General features: G+C 43.8%; 1 protein-coding gene across 5 annotated transcripts in view; it reads left to right on the top strand.

Moving 5' to 3' along the window:
• The window catches only part of mapre2 (microtubule-associated protein, RP/EB family, member 2), a 146,300-nt gene that overhangs the window by 97,369 nt on the left and 25,541 nt on the right, over positions 1–23,390 (top strand). For all 5 annotated transcript variants that reach the window (XM_070892602.1, XM_070892620.1, XM_070892629.1 and 2 more), the window contains exon 2: positions 10,065–10,192. In XM_070892602.1, the coding sequence (XP_070748703.1) occupies positions 10,072–10,192 (121 nt within the window). In that variant the 5' untranslated portion in view covers positions 10,065–10,071. The remainder of the gene's footprint in view (positions 1–10,064; positions 10,193–23,390) is intronic.

Below are 23,390 nucleotides of genomic sequence, written 5' to 3'. Positions count from 1 at the left end.
AACTAACTTACGCCAGCGTTTGTGGCCGCACAGAAAACCCTTGCGGAGAGTTAAGAAATCAGCGAAGGTAGGTACATCGGAGACCATTCAGCCAGAGATAGGGGTGGGAAGGGAAGCGGAGAGGACCTTGCAAAGCACTAAAAGCACAAGTAGTCATCATTGAAGAAGACACAAACATTCAAGAAGTAATAAAAAAATAAAACTTAAGTCCGACCTTCATATCAAAACTCGGCCCGGGAAGTCAGCGGGCCAGTCGGTGCAACAGAAGTAAGTCCTACCCTACCTTCATCTTCAGCCCGGGAACAGCAACGCAGCAAGTCCAGATTCCAGTCTCTGTGCTGTATCTCAGCCCAAGCTCCAATCCCTTCCCAAAGAATCCTCTCTCTGACCCCACTCCTGTTTCTACTCAGCTTATCTAAAGCTAGCTTTCGGATGTCTTGCCTGACACTTTTTATTTAAAGAAGTGAGGAATGTTGATGAAGTTTTCATTTGAAACACTTTTGTGGCATTGTTTTTCATATCTGACTTGACCTTATGAAGAAAGCACCCGGCTTCACAACCCTCACACTTGTAGACAATAGGATCAGCCTCCGTCCCACAGTGGGCCCGGCTGGTGCGTGAGACCACTCGGCCAGGGATAGGGGTGGCGAGCATTGGGTCCCTCCCACACAAGCTGCAGGTCGCGCTGGGGACAAGGAGCTACTGCGCATGCGCGCATACTCCAATGCGCATGTGGAGAGCTGCCGGCACTGTTTCTCGTGCAGGGCCCTAGCTCCGCCCCCCCAATCAACTAGCCACCCTGCGCCAAGCCCCGGGAGAGGCAACACTGCGGCCAGAATCGGGGGACATTTTTTCGGCGCCCTTTCAAGCCCACAAAGTCGACGCATCTCTAGTGAGTGTGCTGAAAATTTTGAGCCCATAAAGTTAGATTGGAAAGTTTGCTTTGTGGTGGCTTTTTCGTCATTATGGCCAAGATAGTCAGTAACACAGGGAAGGTAAGGTGTGGGACAAATATGGAAAGGGGAACGGATACCGTAAGTGGATGATTCAGTTCCAGATATCCCTGCCAGAGAGGGGCTCTGTTGCATCCTTTCTTTTGCTTCCTCGTCCCTCTGCGAGTGGATGCTGGAAATCTGAAATAGAAGCAGAAAATGCTGGAAATACTCAGCAGGTCAGGCAGCATCTCAGCCTGAGACGAGAGCTCTGTTTCTCTCTCCGTGGATGCTACCTGACCTCCTGACTATTTCCAGCATTTTCTGTCTTCACGGATGCCTTCCTTTACCATTCGAGGCCTTGCAAGCGCCCAGCAGCACTCCCTGCACACTTTAAAAATATTTTAACATGTATTGCACCAAGCCACTATTTCAATAAAATATACAAAATTCAGTCCAAAAGCTTAAATCCAAATTTGCTTGAAAGATGTGCGTGTCCCTTTTAAGTAGCACAGAGAGCACCTCTGTAGGTCTGCTGCATGCTCTTTTTTTTGTGCAAGCATAGGATCCATTGTTCAAGTCCGCGCAAAGGTCAAAGTTTACAGAGCGTAGCGTCAAGTCGGCGTGCAACGTAACGTTCTGCTGATTTGCATTTCTAGAGCCAGCACCACTAACGGCAGCGCTACGGCCCTCGCCAAAATGGCGGCCACCGAATCCCGCACCAGTGGCGGCCAATTTTTTTTCAAGAAACCGTCCTTAATGGCGAGCAGTAAGTCCCCGAATTTCTAGGCCTGCATCTTTTGATATAAGAAATAGGAACAGGATTAAGCCATACAGCCCCTCGAGCCTGCTCCACCATTCAATAAGATCATGGCTGATCTGATCATGGACTCAACTCCACTTCCCTGCCTGCTCCCCATAACTGCTTTCATCAGTTCAGAAACTGTCTATTTCTGTCTTAAATTTATTCAATGTCCCAGCTTCCACAGCTCTCTGAAGCAGCAAATTCCACAGATTTACAACCCTCAGAAGAAATTTCTCTTCAGTTTTAAATGGGCGACCCTTATTCTAAGATCATGCCCTCTAGTTCTCGTCTCCCCTATCAGTGGAAACATCCTCTCTGCATCCACCTTGTCAAGCCACCTCATAATCTTATACGTTTCGATAAGATCACCCCTCATTCTTCTGAATTCCAATGAGTGGAGACCTAACCTACTCAACCTTTCCTCATAAGTCAACCCCCTCATCCCTGGAATCAACCTTGTGAACCTTTTCTGAACTGCCTCCAAAGCAATTATATCCTTTCGTAAATATGGAAACCAAAACTGCACGCAGTATTCCAGGTGCAGCCTCACCAATACTCTGTACAGCTGTAGCAAGACTTCCCTGCTTTTATACTCCATCCCCTTTGCAATAAAAGCCAAGATTCCATGGGCCTTCCTGATCACTTGTACCTGCATATTATCCTTTTATGTTTCATGCACACGTACCTCCAGGTCCCGCTGTACTGCGGCACTTTGCAATCTTTATCCATTTAAATAATAATTTGCTCTTTGATTTTTTTAATGTGCCAAAATGCATGATCTCACACTTTCCAACATTATATCTCTGCCAAATTTTTACCCACTCGCCTAGCCTGTTTATGTCCTTTTGCAGATTTTTTTGTGTCCTCCTCACACATTGCTTTTCTTCCCATCTTTGTATCATCGGGAAACTTGCCTACGTTACACTCAGTCCCTTCTTGCAAGTCATTAATATGGATTGTAAATAGTTCGGGTCCCAGCACTGATCCCTGCGGCACCCCACTAGTTACTGGTTGCCAACCAGAGAATGAACCATTTATCCCAACTCTGTTTTCTGTTAGTTAGCCAATCCTCTATCCATGCTAATATATTACCCCCAACCCTGTGAACTTTTATCTTGTGCAGTAACCTTTTATGTGGCACCTTGTCAAATGCCTTGAAGTCCAACTACACCACATCCACGAATTCCACATAGAACCAGTATATCATGAGCTTCTTTATAGTCTTTGCCACTGAAGCACCTGATTTTAATTTCTTGTGAACCTGAACCCAATAAAACCTCTACTCTTCCATATCACCCAGCTTTCCATCATTCAAAGTCTAATTATTACTTTTATTAATAACCAAAATGTATCTGCTCACATTTACTGACACTGAATTCCTACTGCCATATTTTTGCCCATTCCACCACCTTGCAGCTTATTTTGTTCCTCACAATTATTTACTGCAAATCCTATTTTAGTATCGTTTGCAAGTTGGACACCACTCCCCCAATCTTTATTTCCAAATCATTGACCTACACAGTGAACAGAAGAGATCCCAGAACAGAACCCTGTGGGACCCTGCTATGTACTTCAAAACATTGAGAAACTGCCCATAATTCCTACTCTCCTTCCTTATCAGTTTTAAATCCAATTTACTATTCTCCCCCAATTCCATACCCCTTAATATTGCCCAGTCGTCTCCTGTGCATGGTACCTTGTCAAAGACCTCCTGAATGTCCATGTATGCACATTCACCCATCCACCATATCTGTCACTTCCTCCAAGACCTCCTCAGGTTGGCCATGCATGATGTTCATTCTGAAAGCCGAGTTGGCTGCTTCTAATTTATTTTCTCCATCTAGATATTTAAGTTCCAAATTTTTTTTCCTTTTACTGATAAACTAACAATTATCTAGGTTAGCTCTGCTTTCTTTTTCGAAAATGAGTATTACATTGGCCACTTTCCAGTCCTCAGGCACACATCCACTCAATAAAACCTAGAAATATAATTTCTAAGATTGTTGTTTATTCCCCCATTTGTCTCCCTATCCTTGGATGCATCCCATCAGGTTCTGGCACATTGTCCTCCTTTAGCTTAGCTAACTTCTTTAATACTCTACTTTTATTCTGATCTTGCTTTTAGCCAAATGAGTTTACGTCCTCCCCAATATCCTTCTTGGAGCTGGCAAGAATGCTACAATGCTGAAGCAAAGGTTGGGAGCATTGTGTGCTGTGTGGAATACTGGCGGATTCTTTAGCCAAGTATAAGTTACGAGCCTCACTAACAAAGGGAACATGGATAATATCCTTTTAAAGTCAGAATGGCATACTGGTAAAATGAAAGTCAAATGGATAAAGTAATATTGTTTCAGTTTTAACTTGCTACAATATTAAATATTTGGTATATGATCACCTCTATTTTTACAGAAAGAACTTGCACTTTTATATAGCCACTTTCATTATCTAAGGTTGTCCCAAAGCACTTTACAATACTTTTTAAAGTGGAGTCACTGTTGTAATGTAGGAAACGCAGAGATAATTTTCCCACTGCAGGGTCTCTCAAACAGCAGTGAGATTAATTACTAGATAATCTGTTTGTGATGGTTGAGGGGCAAATATTGGCCAGGGCACCGAGAACGCCTCTGCTCTAATTTGAATTGTACCGTAGGATCTTTTACATCCACCTGAGATGGCAGACAGGGCCTTGGTTTAACATCTGTTTGAAAAGTTGGCACCTCTGACAATGCAGCACTCTGTCACTGCTGCACTGAAGAGTCAGCCCAGATTGTATGCTCCAAGAACACAAGAACATCGTTGATCGAGCTCAACTACGCTTTCCCACCCTATCCCTATCCTTATCCCTATCAAGGCTTGAAGTGGGAGTTGAGCCCACTATCTTCTCCGAGAAGTGAGAGTGCTACCATTTGAGTCGAGGCTGACACTGGTGCAACAAATCCACAGCCCAGATTATTCCTTCAATTGAAGACCACAAAATTGCAAATGTTCTGATATCCAAAAGGAGTGAGATAAAAACTTCAATTATACATCAGTTGGCCTCGCATCTGGCTTCCATCTTTCTCACAGCCCCAAAACGACCCTAACTGAAGTTGCAAACATCATTGTTTTTCTTTTTTGTATTCCTAGATCTCTCCACAGTGCTCAAAATGGTTAACCATTACATCCTTTTCCAGTGGTTCGACTCTACCATCGGACTGCCCTCACCATCTTGCATATCTGAATGGAGCCACTGCATCTCCAGCAATGACTTCCCTTCCCTCCATTGCATCATTGTCTCTGGAGACTTCCAAGAATCTATCCTCTTCCTGATCTACATGTTGTCTCTCAATCATCCACAAGCAAAGGGGTTAACTGGCATGTTTGTCAATGACACCCGGCCTCAACCCCTCCACTACTTTCAACAATTGCTTCTATGCTGACTTCCAGTCTTGGATAAGTCACAGCTGCCTTCAGCTCAACATAACAACTTGCATTTATGTAGCATCTTTCATGTAGGGAAAACGTCCCAAGGGTGCTTCACAGGAGCATAATCAGACGACCATAGCTGCCGAGCCAAAAGCGGAGCTATTAGGAGGGGTGACTGAAAGCTTGGTCAAAGAGAGAGGTTTTAAGGAGGATCCTAAAGGGGAGGGGGAGGCAGTAAGGTTTAGGGAAGGAATGTCAGAGCTTTGTGCCTAGACCGCTGAAGACATAGCCATCAAAGGTGGGGATGGAAAGAGTGAGGGATGCGCAAGAGGCCAAGGTTGGACAAATGCACAATTCTTGGAGGGTTGTAGGGCTGAAGGAGGTTGCAGAGATAGGGAGGGGTAAGGCCATGGAGGGATTTGAACTTGAGAATGAGCATTTTAAATTTGAGGTCTTTATGGATCAGGAGTCAATGTGGGTCAGCAAGCACAGGGGTGATGGATGAGTGGTACTTGGTATGGGTTAACGTGCAGGCAGTAGTTTTAGACGAGCTTAAGTTTATGGAGGGTTGACGATTGGAGGCCAACCAGGAGAACATTGGAATAGTCGAATCTGGAAGTAACAAAAGCATGGATGAGAATTTCAGTAGCCAAGGCGGTAAATGTTATGCAAGTGGAAGGAGGCAGTCTTTGCGATAGAGAGCATAGCTGCAAGGGATTGTGGAGTAGAGTACTCCGTTTCGGCTGCCCCCAAAAGTTTGTCGCCATCCTCCGCCTACTCCACGACGACATGCAAGCCATGATGCTGACCAACGGATCCACCACAGGCCCAATTCACATTCGGACCTGGGTCAAGCAGGGTTGAGTCAACGCGCCAGCCCTCTTCTCGATCTTCCTCGCTGAAATGCTCCATCTGACGCTCAACAAGCTCCCCGCTGGAGTGGAGCTAAACTATAGAACCAGTGGGGACCATTCAACCTTCACCTCCAGGCTAGATCCAAGACCATCCCATCCTCTGTCATTGAACTACAGTATGCGGACGACGCTTGTGTCTCCGCACATTGAGGCTGATCTCCAAGCCATCATCAACACCTACACCGAGGTGTACAACAGTATGAGCTTTACACTAAACATCCGTAAGACAAAAGTACTCCACGAACCTGACCCCGCCACACAGCACTGCCCTCGGTCATCAAAATCCCCAGCGCGGCCTTTGACAGCGTGGATCACTTTCCATGCATCGGGAGCCTACTATCAGCAAGGGAAGACATCTACGACGAGGTCCAACACCGCCTCCAGTGTCCCAGTGCAGTCTTCAGTCGCCTGAGGAAGAGAGTGTTCGAAGACCAAGCCCTCAAATCTGGCACCAAGCTTATGGTCTACAGGGTTGTAGTGATACCCGCCCCCCTAAATGGCTCAGATGTGGACCATATATAGTAGACACCTCAAATCGCTGGAGAAATACCATCGACCATGACTCTGCCAGATTCTGCAAATCTCCTGGGAGGATAGACGCACCAACATCAGTGTTCTCGATCAGGCCAGCATCGAAGCACCGACCACACTCAACCAGCTCCGTTGGGCGGGCCACATTGTCTGCATGCCCGACACACAACTCCCAAAGCTCTCTATTCGGGACTCCTGCAAGGCAAGCGATCCCCAGGTGGGCAGAGGAAACATTTCAAGGACACTCTCAAAGTCTCCTTGATAAAGTGCAACATCCCCATCGACACCTGGAAATCCCTGACCAAAGACTGCCCTAAGTGGAGGAAGAGCATCCAGGAGGGTGCTGAGCACGTCGAGTCTCGTCTCCAAGAGCATGCAGAAATCAAGCGCAGGCAGCAGAAGGAGCGTGCAGCAAATCAGGCTCCCTTTCCTTCAATGACTGTCTCACCTGTGACAGAGACTGTAATTCCTGTATTGGATTTGAGAGTGGAAGCAAGTCTTCCTCGATTTAAAGGGACTACCTATGATGATGAGAGCATATGGCTACCACTGCTTAAACATAATGAGCCAAATGGCTGTCTTTTATGCTGTAACTTTTAAATAGCAGATCTGGAGAGCATATAGCTTGAGAGGATTTCTTTGTTTAAGAATAACCTGAATATTACCTACAGCCACTTACTAGAAAATACCCCAAGTTCCATTGATGAAATTATAGCATCTGACCCACTGCACAAACCAAGTTATCCCACACTGAGGGATCTCCATCAGCTGAGGTGGAAAAGGATTTGGTTGTGGTTATTGATCAGTCAGTGTGTATTGTATTATCACTAGCAATAATTTACATTTATATTCCTTTTTAATGCAGAAAAATGTCCTAAGGTGTCAGAGTGGGAAAAAGCTATCTGGTACTGGGATACATTCAATTAAGACCAAAGAAGTGATTCAAATATTGCGTAGATTGTTGACCTGTTTGGAGTATTGTGGTTTCGGTCATCCGACCTTCAAATAGATATTGATATGTTGCAGGGAATTTTGAGAAGATCAATATGGAAAATGTGACTGGCTCAAGGATATAAAGAAAGACTTGCAGTACTGACCTACTTTCTATTGAAGAAAAGATTTGAGAATGACCCTGTATCCAAGCAGTCGTCATGTTGCAAAACATAAATAATTTAGAAATCGGCAAGTTATTAAAAAAAATTGAGAAATCTAGGTGAAGAAATGCAGCTTAGAGCAAGAAGGTACAGAAGATTTGGTTAATCAGGAAGTCATTGATTCGGTGACACCTAGCCTGAGTTTTAAAAGAATGCAGGAGGAAGGGGAGACTGAGAGTGATTAGGAATTCAATGTTTTCATGATCCTGTAAATTTTGTTTTAGGTACTTCTATTGTGCACTATCAAGAACCATTCCTGTAAGCAATCTCTTGCGTCCTATGAACTGAAGATTGAACTCGTATGCACGATGTTTAATATTGAAGCATTGGTGAGGGTTGAACAGAAAAGCTTGTTACTGTAATTGGCACACAGGAATTCATACAAGCCCGCTCGTATTCTCCTAACCTTCGTATAACGGACGTAAACATAGAGACTATGGCTTCAATTTTGGCCGAGCTCATTTTTCAGTGCACTTACCAGAGTTGCGCCGCAGCGAAAAATGTTGTTGCCACTTTGACCGTTGTCCGGCCTCTTCACTGCAGTCGTGCAGCGTGGCCAGTCGAGTCGGGGGTGGAGCCAACGTTCTGTGCCGAAAACTGTGCCGGGACGTCTGCACATGCAGTGGAGTCCATTGGTGATGTCCGCCCATGAGCAGTAACGCTGCGAGTCTGCATCAACAGTAGGTGTCTCTCTTTCAGAGCGTGGCGATGGGCTCCTTTAGGTAAAGTTCTCCATTTATTCTTCCTCCTTTGTTGGGCATGGGGCGGATAGGAGCACTGATACTGCTGCCTGCCTGCCGATGATTTCTAACAGTTCTCCTGCCTGCCCGCCCCTAGCCCTGGCCGAGTGGCCTCCCACACTGGCTGGCCCACTACCTTCCTGGGCCGAGTTTGAAGATGAAAGTAGGACTTCAATTTTTATTGAATTCTTAGTACTTTTTGTTTGCAAGGCTTGGTGGTTTAGATGCAGGTCCTTTCCGCTTCCCTTTCTGCTCCTATCCCAGGCCGAATGGCCTCCGATGTACCTACCTGCACCAATTTCTTTAACTCTCCAAGTGTTTTCTGAAGTGGCCACATATGCTGGACTAAATAGGAATGGAATAACTATTAGCTGGTCAAAATTGCCTAAATGGGCAGAACTGGCATAGGTGGCTGGTAACTCCCCCTTTTGAGAAAAAAAACTAACCAAAAACATCATAACTAACTCAGTTACGTTGGTGCAAATTGATTGGGGAAAATCGGGGTTTTTAAGTTACGCCAGAAAAACCAAGTTACTCCCAAAAAAAAACAGAGCAACTCCTGGCCAAAATTGAGCTCTGTATAACTTGGGCTGTAAATTACAAATCGGGATAGATTGCATGTTAAGATGGAAGCAGACTTCCCCCTTAAAAGCTTTTACCAGCCTGACCTGGCTCCTGAGAGTGGATTGGTTGCCTGCTTCCATTAAAAGTGGAAGTGAGCAGATTGGGGTCATTTTTCAAATTTTAACTTCACCTGAGCCAAACCCAGCTGTTCTTGGGAGTTAACATTACCCCTAATGTCTTGATTCCAACGTAGTGAGCATTCATGGTGCTGGACTTTTTAAGTGCTCCATAAAACTGAAGTGCAACATTAATGAACCTCAAGCAAGGGAAGACACCAGATTTTAGTTCCCCCACAGCAGTGAGTGTGTAAAGCAACTCTCAGCAAAGGAATTAATGAAGTATTTAATTCCTTCAAAAATAAAAACATTGGCTGAATAAAAACTGATAATGGAATTGCACAGTATAGGGATAAATATAGTCTCAGATGTCCAATAATCCAGCAAACTTGATACCTGTAGTACTGTGCTGCTGCAACTAAGAAAATGTCCTCTGTGGAAAAGAAATCAACCACTGTTGAATAGCTGAGATGTGAGGATGGATAGCTATTTTGGAATTTCATTTGATTTTCATTGAGGAATGAATGTGTGTAGTGATATTTGCACATCGGCTCTGAAATAAGGAAACCTAATGGGCTGAATAACCTTCCTCATGGTTCTCAGTAATAGCAGTTTCCTGGCAGCATGACAAAGTTTTTTTTAATCTAAATTTGGTGGATTTTCAGCTTTTAACTAGGTGGATAATGTGTTTTTAAGCACTGAAAATGCAATGTCTCATGTCATCTGTCATTGGTCTCGCAGCAAGATGTTGCTTTGGCAGTTGTGTAAGAATGTACCTGTCTCCTATTTCAATGAAGATGCATCAAGGTGGGAGAGGACAAGAGCTAAACCTAAATCCTTTTTTTAAATATAGATAACAAATAATTGAATATGTTTAAAACAAACTTTTTTTTTGTTTTTCAGCTGGGGAATGGCTGTTAATGTGTATTCTACGTCGGTAACTAGTGAAAACATGAGTCGGCATGACATCATGGCCTGGATTAACGACACTGTGTGTTTAAACTACACAAAGATCGAACAGCTTTGCTCCGGTAAGAACACAATCGTTTTTTTTTTAAAAAAGAAAGATAGACTTGCATTTATAGAGCGCCTTTCACAACCACAGGAAGTCCCAAAGCGCTTTACAGCTAATGAAATACTTGATGTGTAGTCACTGTTGCAATGCAGGAAATCCGGCAGGGCGCTGAACACCGAGAGTCTCATCACCAAGAGCATGCAGAAGTGCAGACAGCGGAAGGATCGTGAGGCAAACCAGACTCCCCACCCACCCTTTCCTTCAACCACGGTCTGCCCCACCTGTGACAGAGACTGTAATTCCCACATTGGACTGTACAGCCACCTGAGTGGAAGCAAGTCTTCCTCGATTCCGAGGGACTGCCTATGATGATGTGGGAAGTCCTTTAAATAACATATGGTGGCAGCAACATATGACCTCAACATTTATTTTTATAGTGGATGAAATGACCCTTTGTACAATAACATTCTAATGCATTACCTCTTGTTTAAAAACTGCCTAGTTCATGTTGATCCAGAGTATTTAGAATATTCTAAAGTGGAAGGTTATTCTCCTGAATATTGTTTGTAAACTTGTTGCTCTGTCTCGGTATATTTTCACTGCACATTTTGCATTGCTGCAAATCGAAAATCACTAAATTTAGAGTCTGGGACTGGTGTAAAACAGAATGAGACTCTCTCTGGCTTTAGTTTGACACTACATGGAGTGCAATTTCAGGTAAACCTGTTTCCAAAAAGTGCTCAGGCAGCATGCTGGATTCCCTGGACACTTTTTCAACCCACCTGATTTTCATTGAAATATTTAGAGAGAAGAACTGTTCCCTCCACACTCTAAATATTTACATTTTTTTACTATTTGGAGGGAAAGCTCGATAAGAGTGAATCTGCAGGTGCAAGAACTCTCTTCTGGTTAGGACCAGGAGTCAAGCAATGTTAACTGGGACTGCCTAGCTGAAACTTAAACTGCAACTACTGGTCTCGGGTGGTGCTGTAATGAGGTATACAGTTTAAAGAGAAAGGTGTTGTTTCCTCTGTGCGGAGGCCAGGTAATCAATGTATGTGAATTACTAATTTAAAAAGAAATTAAAAGTAAACTCCATTCATTGCAACTGGAGCTTACTGCATGCTGGCAGTGAAAACTTCAAAGTGTTTCACTGGCAGCTGCTCTTGAATCAAACACAGGAGAAAGTTGTGTTTGTCCGAGGGCTCCAGTTTCTGTCAACACTGTCCATTCCTCAGCAGTTAAACTACTATAACTTAGCATTCAGTAACCCTGTACAGGTGCAGCGTCAAGGTTCCGGAATCCGGACTCCGGACCGAATCCATAAAATGTTCCAGAATCCAGACCGGATGACCCTGCCGACCTCGGGCCTCGCCGCCCTTAGCTCGGGGCCTCCTCACCGGCCAGCCCGACCACGACATCTTTGGCGGGGCCAGCTGGCCGGCCCGACCACGCCACCCCCCTCCCCCCCCCCCCCCCCCCCCCAGCTTTCTGACATTCCGAAATCTGGAAATACCTGAACCTGGGCTTGGGTGTTTCCAAATTCGTGACTTCAGAAAACAAATCGCAAACCTGGAACGGCCTCTATCCCGAGGGTTCTGGATTTTAGGCTCTGCAGCTGTACAGCTGGCTATGGACTCAAGATCCTGCACAATCTGCATTCCTCTTGCCCACCAAATCAAACTCTCTTTATTGCAATTACTGGAACCAAAACAAATGCAAACAAATATTTCCTTGTCACTTCCTTGTTGGACACTCTTTTTATTCTTGTACGTTTGAAATAAAAATTGGTATACAGAGTGGTTTCCAGTGGTGTCTGAAGCTCAGCTAATATACGGTCAGGAGTGGAGCTCTTCCCTGAAGATTCCACCATGTTCAGCTCCATTCTCAACTCCAATAATGAAGCAAGCCCTGGCAGCTTACAGTAGTCTCTGGATAACATCCACGCTGGGACTGCCAAGTGGTAGATAACATTTGCGTCACACAAGTACCAGGGACTTCAGCAGTACCACCATAACAGAGTCCCCCATCACAGGAGATTTGCAAATACAAAGTGAAAAATACAAAGCAATATCCATAATAGATTTGTTACCTTTCTCAATAAATGTTTTGGAAATTAATTTTAATTTATCAAATTTGTCTTTAATCTCAGTGCTCATTGGAATTGAATTGTATTGAAAGTGTAGTCTCAATCTTTTCATCTAATTTCAAAACTCAAAGAAATAAAGATCTGTAGTAGGTTCCAGGGTGTCAAGTTTCGGCCCGAGTTGCTCCTATTTTTTTGGAGCAACTTGTTTAAAATGGAGTAACTTAGAAATTGCAATTCTCGGCCTTTAGTTTGCTCCAGTTGTAGTGAGTTAGAACAGTTTCATTTTAGAATAGTTTTTTTTTTCAAAAGGGGGCGTGTCCGGCCACTTACGCCTGTTTTGCAAGTTTAGGCAGTGAAAACTTACTCCAAGCTAACTTAGAATGGAGTAAGTGTAGATTTTTGTACGCTCAGGAAAAACCTTGCCTACACTTGGAAATCGGGCGTATAGAACGAAAGATGGGGGTGGGCGGAGAAGAGAGGAGAGGGGTTTACAAACATTTAAACACTTCACTTTTACAAATAAAAGCCATCATCAATAATAAAAAAATAAATCCATAAAAAAAACAATAAATCAATCCACATAAATTCAAATCAAAAATGTTTTTAAAAATTAAAAATAATTTAATAAATAAATTATTTCTACTCACCTGCAGCAGCACCAAGAAGAAGATGGGGGGGGGGGGTGGAAAGAGAGAGAAAGAAGATGGGTTGGGGGGGGGGAAGAGAAGAAGATGGGTTGGGGGAGGGGGGAAGGGAAGAGAAGATGGAGGGGGGGAGAGAGAAGAGAAGATGGGGGGGCGGGGGAAGAGAAGAGATGATTTTGGGGGGGGGGGAAGAGAAGATTGGGGGGCGGGAGGAGGGAGAGAAGAGATTTTGAGGGGGCGGGGGGGGTGAGGGAAAGAGAGAAAGAGATGATGATGGGGGAAGAGAGAGGAAGATGGTGGGGGCGGGGAGAGAGAAGACGACGACATAGAAGCCGGGCCCCGCTGAGGACTTCGGGTGGGGCCCGCAAGCAGTTGATTCTGGGCTGCCGACTCTTGGGCAGGGCCCGCCCCCAGCGAGTGTCTGGCCGGGCGGACCCTGCCAACGACGACGCCGGCTGCCAGGAGTTCTTCGTGCGGGGCCCACTCCACCGAGGTAAGATGCGCAGGTCACTCGGCCCGGGATAGGGGAGACGTCCCTTCGGCCTGGGATAGGGTCGTCGCCCCAGAGATAGGACGCCGGCAGCTACTGCGCACGCGCGCAGCCTCCACTGCGCACGCGCGCAGCACCCGGCACTGTTTATGGCGCAGGGCTGTAGCTCTGCCCCCAGCAGCTCCTATTGTGCAGCGCCGAGGTGAAAATGGGCCTACATGAGAATCGCGAGGTAAGTATTCGGCGCAATTTTTGTTTTATAAATTAGGCGGGCCTCTCCGATGTGCGCCATTCTTGCGGGCGGCCGAAACTTGTCCCCTTAGTCTTGTGCACTTAATTTCCTTTGAGTTCAGGTAACTTAAATGAGTTAAAATTCATAGAAGACAACTCATTTGATTTTGTATCTGTGAAAGGCAAATGTCACGCCAATGAATTATAATTTTATCGAAGACATTTTACAAGTCCAGACACATTACTTCATATGACTTTACCTTGTCAATGTTTATTGTCACCATCTCAAACTCTCTGGTTGGTCAGTTAAAATCTACTCCTTTTGAAACCTATTGGTTGTCATTTTATTAGGTTTTTTCATTTGGTTACTTCTGACAACTAGTTTGATGAGCTTCTCAATTATTTTATTTAGTCTATAAATCTCCAGAAATAGTCAATCGATAACTGCATTACAAAAGCAAAATACTGCATATGCTGGAAATCTGAAATTAAAAACAAAATGCTGGAAATACTCAGCAGGTCAGGCAGCATCTGTGGAGCGAGAAACAGAAAATGCGTTTTGTTTAGCATATAAGAATATGTATTGTTTACAGCACTTCGTTCTTCAAATTGACACATCATCGGAATAAAGGACACTATAATTTTAACTCAACAGCAGTACATGATCCAATCTTTTTTAAATGAGCAAATCCACCCATTTGTCGCACTAATATGCATGGATGCAATGAAGTAGGTGCTATTTAAATATACTGAAACTAAGGATTTTAAGTTTTAAAAAGTAAAATTCTTGCATATTTATTCCATTCCCATGCATTGAGGCTGAGTTTCTTCAGAGAGAATTTTGAACAATAGAAAGTTATAGTGCAGAAGGAAGTCATTCAGCCCATCGGCTCTCTGCTGGCTCTTGGGAGCAAATCAAACTAATCCCACAGCTCTGCTTTCTTTCCCAAAGCCATGTATCTTTTTCTGTTACAAATGTTTATCAACCTTTCTCTTTAAAAAATGCAATGGCCTGTGCCTCAACTGTTGCCTGTGGCAAAGTATTACATGCTCCAAGGAAAATAGTTTTTACCTAGTCACTCAATCAGTATCCTTAAGTTTAAAAAAAAAACGTCCATTCAATCTCCTTTGCCTTTGTTCCTGTGGAAATCGTCTCAATATCTCCTCATAACTCCTGACGGACCGCGTTGCAGAATTGGAGCTGAGGGTGGATTCACTCTAAAACATCCACAATGCTGAGAATGACGTGAGTAGATCGTGCAACAAGTTGGTCTTACCGCAGGTGAAAGGTCCACAGCCAGATAGGGAATGGAAGACCAGCAGGAACAGTAGTGCAGGGGTCCCCTGCAGTCATCCCCTTGCAAAACAGATGCACTGTTTTGAGTACTGTTGAGGGGGATGACTCATCAGGGGAGGGCAGCAGCAACCAAGTTCATGGCACCGTGGCTGGTTCTGCTGCACAGGAGGGTAGGAAAAAGAGTGGGAGAGCGATAGTGATCGGGGATTCAATTGTAAGGGGAATAGATAGGCGTTTCTGCGACCACAACTGAGACTCCAGGATGGTATGTTGCCTCCCTGGTGCAAGGGTCAAGGATGTCTCGGAGCGGGTGCAGGACATTCTGAAAAGGGGGGGTGAACAGCCAGTTGTCATGGTGCACATTGGTACCAATGATATAGGTTTAAAAAAAGGGATGAGGTCCTACGAGACGAATTTCAGGAGCTAAATTAAAAAGTAGGACCTCAAAAGTAGTAATCTCGGGTTTGCTACCAGTGCCACGTGCTAGTCAGAGTAGGAATCGCAGGGTAGCTCAGATGAATACGTGGCTTGAGCAGTGGTGCAGCAGGGAGGGATTCAAATTCCTGGGGCATTGGAACCGGTTCTGGGGGAGGTGGGACCAGTACAAACCGGACGGTCTGCACCTAGGCAGGACCGGAACCAATGTCCTAGGGGGAGTGTTTGCTAGTGCTGTTGGGGAGGAGTTAAACTAATATGGCAGGGGGATGGGAACCAATGCAGAGAGACAGAGGGAAACAAAATGGAGACAGAAGCAAAAGACAGAAAGGAGATGAGTAAAAGTGGAAGGCAGAGAAACCCAAGGCAAAAAACAAAAAGGGTCAAAGTGTCATCAATGCGAGGAGTATTCGGAACCCAGGAGAGGGCTCTGAGCTAGTTAGTGGGTGAGAGCTCAGATGAACAGGACCCCAAGAAAGAATGCAAAAGGCAGGAGGCAACAGAGCAGAATAGCACTGGGGTAAGTGTAAACCACAAGGTGATAGGAAGGGACAATATGTATGAATATAAAGGGGCTGCAGGAGGGGTCAAAACTAAAAATCATGGTTTCAAAACTAGTATTAAAACACTCTACCTAAACGCACGCAGCATTCGAAATAAGGTAAATGCGTTGAAGGCACAAATCATTACAAATGGGTATGATTTGGTGGCCATTACAGAAACGTGGTTGCAGGGTGGCCAAGACTGGGAATTAAACATACAGGGGTATCTGACAATTCAGAAAGATGGACAAGAAGGGAAAGGAGGTGGGGTAGCTGTGTTAATAAAGGATGATATCAGGGCAGTTGTGAGAGACGATATTGGCTCAAATGAACAAAATGTTGAATCATTGTGGGTGGAGATTAGAGATAGTAAGGGGAAAAAGTCACTGGTGGGCGTAGTTTATAGGCCCCCAAATAATAACTTCACGGTGGGGCGGGCAATAATCAAGGGAATAATGGAGGCATGTGAAAAAGGAACGGCAGTAATCATGGGGGATTTTAACCTACATATCGATTGGTCAAATCAAATTGCACGGGGTAGCCTTGAGGAGGAATTCATGGAATGCATACGGGATTGTTTCTTAGAACAGTATGTAACAGAACCTACAATGGAGCAAGCTATCTTAGATCTGGTCCTGTGTAATGAGACAGGAATAATAAACGATCTCCTAGTAAAAGATCCTCTCGGAATGAGTGATCACAGTATGGTTGAATTTGTAATACAAATTGAGGGTGAGGAAGTAGTGTCTCAAACGAGCGTACTATGCTTAAACAAAGGGGACATCAGTGGGATGAGGGCAGAGTTGGCTAGTCTGTGTTTCCAGTCTACTTTAAACGGTGGCACATTTGCTCAACAAAAATATATTCCAGTGAAAAAGAGGGGCGGTAAGAGAAGGGATAACCAGCCGTGGATAACCAAGGGAATAAAGGAGAGTATCAAATTAAAAACCAATGCGTATAAGGTGGCCAAGGTTAGTGGGAAACTAGAAGATTGGGAAAATTTTAAACGACAGCAAAGAATGACGAAGAAAGCAATAAAGAAAGGAAAGATAGATTACGAAAGTAAACTTGCGCAAAACATAAAAACAGATAGTAAAAGCTTTTACCGATATATAAAACGGAAAAGAGTGACTAAAGTAAATGTTGGTCCCTTAGAAGATGAAAAGGGGGATTTAATAATAGGAAATGTGGAAATAGCTGAGACCTTAAACAATTATTTTGCTTCGGTCTTCACAGTGGAAGACACAAAAACCATGCCAAAAATTGCTGGTCACGGGAATGTGGGAAGGGAGGACCTTGAGTCAATCACTATCACTAGGGGGGTAGTGCTGGACAGGCTCATGGGACTGAAGGTAGACAAATCCCCTGGTCCTGATGAAATGCATCCCAGGGTATTAAAAGAGATGGCGGAAGTTATAGCAGATGCATTCGTTAGAATCAACCAAAATTCTCTGGACTCTGGGGAGGTACCATCGGATTGGAAAGCAGCTAATGTAATGCCTCTGTTTAAAAAAAGGGGGCAGACAAAAGGCAGGTAACTATAGGCCGGTTAGTTTAACATCTGTAGTGGGGAAAATGCTTGAAACTATCATTAAGGAAGAAATAGCGGGACATCGAGATAGGAATAGTGCAATCAAACAGACGCAACATGGATTCATGAAGGGGAAATCATGTTTAACTAATTTACTGGAATTCTTTGAGGATATAACGAGCATGGTGGATAAAGGTGTACTGATGGATGTAGTGTATTTAGATTTCCAAAAGGCATTCGATAAGGTGCCACACAAAAGGTTACTGCAGAAGATAAAGGTATGCAGAGTCAGAGGAAATGTATTAGCATGGATAGAGAATTGGCTGGCTAACAGAAAGCAGAGAGTCAGGATAAATGGGTCCTTTTTGGGTTGGAAATCAGTGGTTAGTGGTGTGCCACAGGGGTCGGTGCTGGGACCACAACTGTTTACAATATACATAGATGACCTGGAAGAGGGGACAGTGTCGTGTAACAAAATTTGCAGATGACACAAAGATTAGTGGGAAAGCGGGTTGTGTAGAGGACACACAGGCTGCAAAGAGATTTAGATAGGTTAAGCGAATGGGCTAAGGTTTGGCAGATGGAATACAATGTCGGAAAATGTGAGATCATCCACCTTGGGGGTGGGGGGGGGAAACAGTAAAAGGGAATATTATTTGAATGGGGAGAAATTACAACATGCTGCGGTGCAGAGGGACCTGGGGGTCCTTGTGCATGAATTCCAAGAAGTTAATTTGCAGGTGCAGCAGGTAACCAGGCAGGCGAATGGAATGTTGGCCTTCATTGCGAGAGGGATGGAGGACAAAAGCAGGGAGGTCCTGCTGCAACTGTACAGGGTATTGGTGTGGCCGCACCTGGAGTACTGTGTGCAGTTTTGGTCACCTTGGTTAAGGAAGGATATACTAGCTTTGGAGGGGGTACAGAGACGATTCACTCGGTTGATTCCGGAGATGAGGGGGTTACCTTATGATAATAGATTGAGTAGACTGGGTCTTTACTCGTTGGGAGTTCAGAAGGATGAGGGGTGATCTTATAGAAACATTTAAAATAATGAAAGGGATAGACAAGATAGAGGCACAGAGATTGTTTCCACTGGTCGGGGAGACTAGAACTAGGGGGCACAGCCTCAAAATACGGGGGAGCCAATTTAAAACCGAGTTGAGAAGGAATTTCTTCTCCCAGAGGGTTGTGAATCTGTGGAATTCTCTGCCCAGAGAAGCAGTTGAGGTTAGCTCATTGAATGTATTCAAATCACAGATATAGATTTTTAACCAATAAGGGAATTAAGGGTTATGGGGAGCGGGCAGGTAAGTGGAGCTGAGTCCACGGCCAGATCAGCCATGATCTTGTTGAATGGTGGAGCAGGCTCGAGGGGCTAGATGGCCTACTCCTGTTCCTAATTCTTATGTTATGTTCTTATAATTCTCATTCTTGGTGAATCTATGCTGTTTTTATTTCAATAGCTTCAATGTCATTTCCATAATAGCTGCTGAAAAATGCAATGGCATATTGGCTAAACGATTTTCACCAACTCCTATCTAGGAAGAATATTTCAAAGTCCTTTTGGATGGAGGCAGGGCGGTGAAGTTGAGGATACTGGAATGACTTGAAACATGTATTCTGGTATCCATTACAGAACTGGTAAATCTGAGAGTTCTTCAACTGACCCTGATACTAGGCATGTGATTTGGCAGCTAGGTCATTGACCAGAAAAATGAGCTGCAACAGAATTATCTTAAGGATAGAATGTTGGCTTTAGGTGCAGTGCTGCCTCAGCATTATAAATGAATATAGAGTAGGTAGTTCTGATTAACACCAGTATTAATGCTCACAGAAGGACTTTTGGCTTCAGGAAAAGCTGGAGTAAGTCTGCCTCTGAGGACCATTTTGGGGTAACTTTCAACTTTGGTGGGGGAAATAAAACTCGTGGTATCGAATCGGTTGGCCCTTATATACCCTGCCTGATTTTTCTTTCCATTAACTTCAGTGGAAAGGAAAATAGGGTGTGCTGTGTATCGAGCGGCCAATCGACATTGCCAATTTTACACCCTTCCGAAGTTGAAAGTTATCCGCAGTGATTAGAATTTTTTTTTATTGGGTATCCTCTACATCTCAGTGGAGTTGAACTGACGCAGGATAATTTTCTGGGGAGCCCATGTAACTGAATGAGAACCTTTAAGATATTTCCAACATCCATGTGCATGGATGTCCCCTCGTATACAACGTCTCGTTCTCATGCGATATACAAAGGCTAGCCATGTGTTAGAGCATTTGTTTGTGTAATTCACAAATCTGTGACGCTGTTCAGCCCCCTCTAGAGTACTACAGGTACAAGATGTTTATTTCTCAACTGTTTATAAAGTTAATTTTTTTCATTTAAAAAAAAAACAATGGTGCTGTTGTCAGTGTTTGCGTCAATTAGTTTTGTTTTATGGTATCTGTATTAAATAAAGGAGTTATGCCTTAGTTGATGCCGAATCTCCTCCAAGTCACACGCCATCCTGACTTGGAAATATATCACTGTTCCTTCGTCGCTGGGTCAGAATCCTGGAACTCCTTTCCTAACAGCCTGTGGGAATACCTTCACCACACGGACTGCAGCAGTTCAAGAAAGCAGCTTACCACCACCTTCTCGAGGGCTACCAGGAACTAATTGCTGGTCTTGCAATACAGGCATTAGTGTCTGTCCCAGCTCTGCCAAGAAAGGTTGAGGGGTCGGGAGGGAAGTAAATATTGCCATGGATAAAGCTTTTTCTCAAAGCTGTCCTGCCTCAACAAGGTGTTCTTATCTGCAGATGCTATTCCCAGCAGTGATGCAGTTCAAGAAAAAGTAACTCCTCAGCAGTGCCAGACTCCAGTGGTGTCAAGAGGCAGTCCGCTATCTGTTCTGGTGTGATTTCAGAATTTGCCAAAGATGTTCCTTGGCGCTGACTAGTGCTGGGAGGAGGGATGTTCCAATTGTTGCTCTGATATTATAAACTGAGTTTTGCTGATTTTTCTCCAGCTTTTCTTCACGTTCCCAATCCACATCAATGGCATCAGACCTTATTGACTGTAGCAGTGAAGGTCTTCTTTGGCACCCCACCTTAATGGTGGGGATTGGTTTAACCTCCATCAATTCCTCTATTTGCAAGCTAGTTAGGTGCTCGTATCCCTTCCAGTAGGACTGAGAATGTATCTCCCTTGTCCATATTATCCAAATGAATCCTGCAGATCTCACCTGAAACAGGTGAATGAGCGAGGCTGAACCCAAGAAACAGCAGAAGATTTGAGATCGAGCTTTAGGATGTTTGATAGCAACTGACTGACTATTGAGCATTGCTATTTGATCCCCACAACACCAAGACAGGCAGATGACCCTGCATGTGTTGAGCCAATGCTCAGGATCTCTCAAAGATCCCACTTTTCCACTCTCCAACCTCTGCAGAGATTTGGCATGCACATTATTTCTAGATCATCACTAAGGGATTTCACAGATGCTGTTCCCAGAATACAGACAACCAGCTGGGTTCATTGTGCTTCTGCTGATTTGCTGCACACTGCACTAGTTTCTGACTTGACAATCACATTTAAAGTGTTGAGTGAACACTGGAAGGTTTGTCCAAGAAACCAATCCTGTTCTGTCCAATAAAATGCAACTGGACTCTGAGCAAGTGGGTCGTTTTCAGAAGGGTAAGCACATATCAGGGTCATTTGTTATGAAATGCATTGGACTAAGTTTACTCCAGTGAGAAAAAATCCTCAATACAATGGCAGTCTGTATCGGGTGTTCCCAATATAGTTGCCTGGTTCATTGTCTGCTGGCTTGCTTGGATGTGTTTCAGTGGTTCTCTAGTAGGCAGCTATTGTAAATGCCTTTGTGTATCTCAGTTCAGTCATTCAGGCACTTTGTCCAATAGCTGGCCACAATAAACGTCAAAGATACCTATTTTCACATCATGCATACCCAAGCTCAACTTTCCTGGTCGCAGCTACCAGTACAATGCTTCCTTTTGGCTGTTCCTCACCCCAATAGTATAAATAAATTGCTAGTTGGTTGTCTGTGCTCATTTCAGGTTATGGCACTTACACACGTCCATAATTAGTTTTCTTGCTTGAGAGAACTCGTTATTGCTAGTTTGCAAGAATAGTTGTTCAGCATGTTTCCATAATATTCTAAGAGCTCTAGTTAATCAAAAAGTCAGCTGAAGCCAAGGCAGGACACTGTTTGTCTCCTCTCCACCAGCATTCAAAGATGTGATGGCAAAAGCCATCTTTGTCATCCCAAAGAATTGACTGTTCAGGCCATCTCTATAGTTGAATCTGATACACCAATGGTCCCCTTTTTTCTAACCAGTAGAGATAGACCAGGCCTCTGCTTTTGATTGGATCCAGCTACAATATCCTCTGACAATGTTAACCGATACTTCCCTGCATTGCTGGGGAATTGGTGGTAGAATCATGTTGTTACTGATTCTATCCCCAACAATCTAACAGTTTAAAATGCCAAGGCTTTTTCAATCCCTCTTAACTATGCTCTCGATCCTTTTCACCAGCTGCTAGCGTGGCCATCCAAAATAGCAACATTACTTTTTAAATGTCTTCTAATATAATGAGTGAACATTCGCTTTAACCGATGAGGTAGAAATGCACCAGAATTGATTTTACTTACGGAAACCTTTTTCGTACCCTCTGGTAAGATGAGTATGCAGTGTACTTGCTATTGGAATTAGAAGAATAGTATATTTTGCTAATAAAAGCTTGTATCAATTTTTCACTAATGGTGTAATAGCATGTTTTGTTTTTCATCTGGAGAGTGTAAGTAATCCTTTGTACACCAAGGAGTCCAACATTTCAAATTGTCGTGTGTTTTAATGTTTAATACAACCTTGTCTTCAATGGTGTTTAAATACAATTGCTTTAATGCTGTGCATTTTCTGGGACCTTCATCAGCTATAATAAAAGTAGTAGTAACACTTTTTCCATTTCAATTTCAGTCCTGAGATGCAAGTTAAATTCTTAATTGAGATGTGCTTTTTTAATAATTTGGCTAGCCTTTTTGGTAATTGAGGTGTACCTTTTGGATTCAATCTGCTTGTTTTTCTTAATAATTAGTTCTTTTTGTGGCGTTGCTTTGATGAAAAGGACCAACTCCAACAAAAAACTGACTAAAAAGATTGCAGCCAATCTTGTGAAGAGTTGTTAATTGTTCACATACAGACATAATGTAAATTGCATTTTAAATGCATGTTCATTTTTGTCCATTGTATTCAATGACTGAATTTGAATCATACTTTTTACATAAATCTGAATAAATGCAACTGTTTAAACGAAAATAGCTAAAATATATTAATCAATGTTGAATGAGCAGGGTGGGGTGAATAAGTGACCTAGACTTGTTTGGAAAAAGAATAACTACAACAACTTATATTTTATATAGCACCTTTAACACAATGAAACATCCCAAGGCGCGTCACAGGAGTATTGAGATTTTTAAAAATTTGACAATGAGCCACATAAGGAGAAATTAGGGCAGGTGACCAAAACAGTGGTCAAAGAGAGAGATTTTAAGGAGCATCTTGAACGAAGAAAGAGAGGTTTAGCCCGGGAATTCCGGTGACTAGGGCCTAGGTAACAAGGCATGGCCACCAATGGTTGAGCAATTTTATAAATCGGGGATGCTCGGGCAGAATTCAAGGAGCACAGACATCTCTTGGGGGTGGGGTTGGAGGAAATTAGAGACTGAGAGGGGCGAGGTCATGAAAGGATTTGAAAACGAGAATGAGGATTTTGAAATCGAGGTGTTGCTTAACCGGGATCCAATGTCGGCCAGTGAGCAAGACTTTGAGTTAGGACACGGGCAGCTGAGTTTTAGATAACCTCTAGTTTACGTAGGGTGGGAGGCCAGCCAGCAGTGTGTTGGAATAGCCAAGTCTAGAGGTAACAAAGGCATGGATGATGGTTTCAGCAGCGGCT

This window comes from Pristiophorus japonicus, chromosome 1, assembly GCF_044704955.1.
Source record: "Pristiophorus japonicus isolate sPriJap1 chromosome 1, sPriJap1.hap1, whole genome shotgun sequence".
Taxonomy (NCBI): Eukaryota; Metazoa; Chordata; class Chondrichthyes; family Pristiophoridae; genus Pristiophorus; species Pristiophorus japonicus.
The sequence above is the reverse complement of the archived record's forward strand: the minus strand, read 5'-3'. Positions and strand labels throughout refer to the sequence as shown.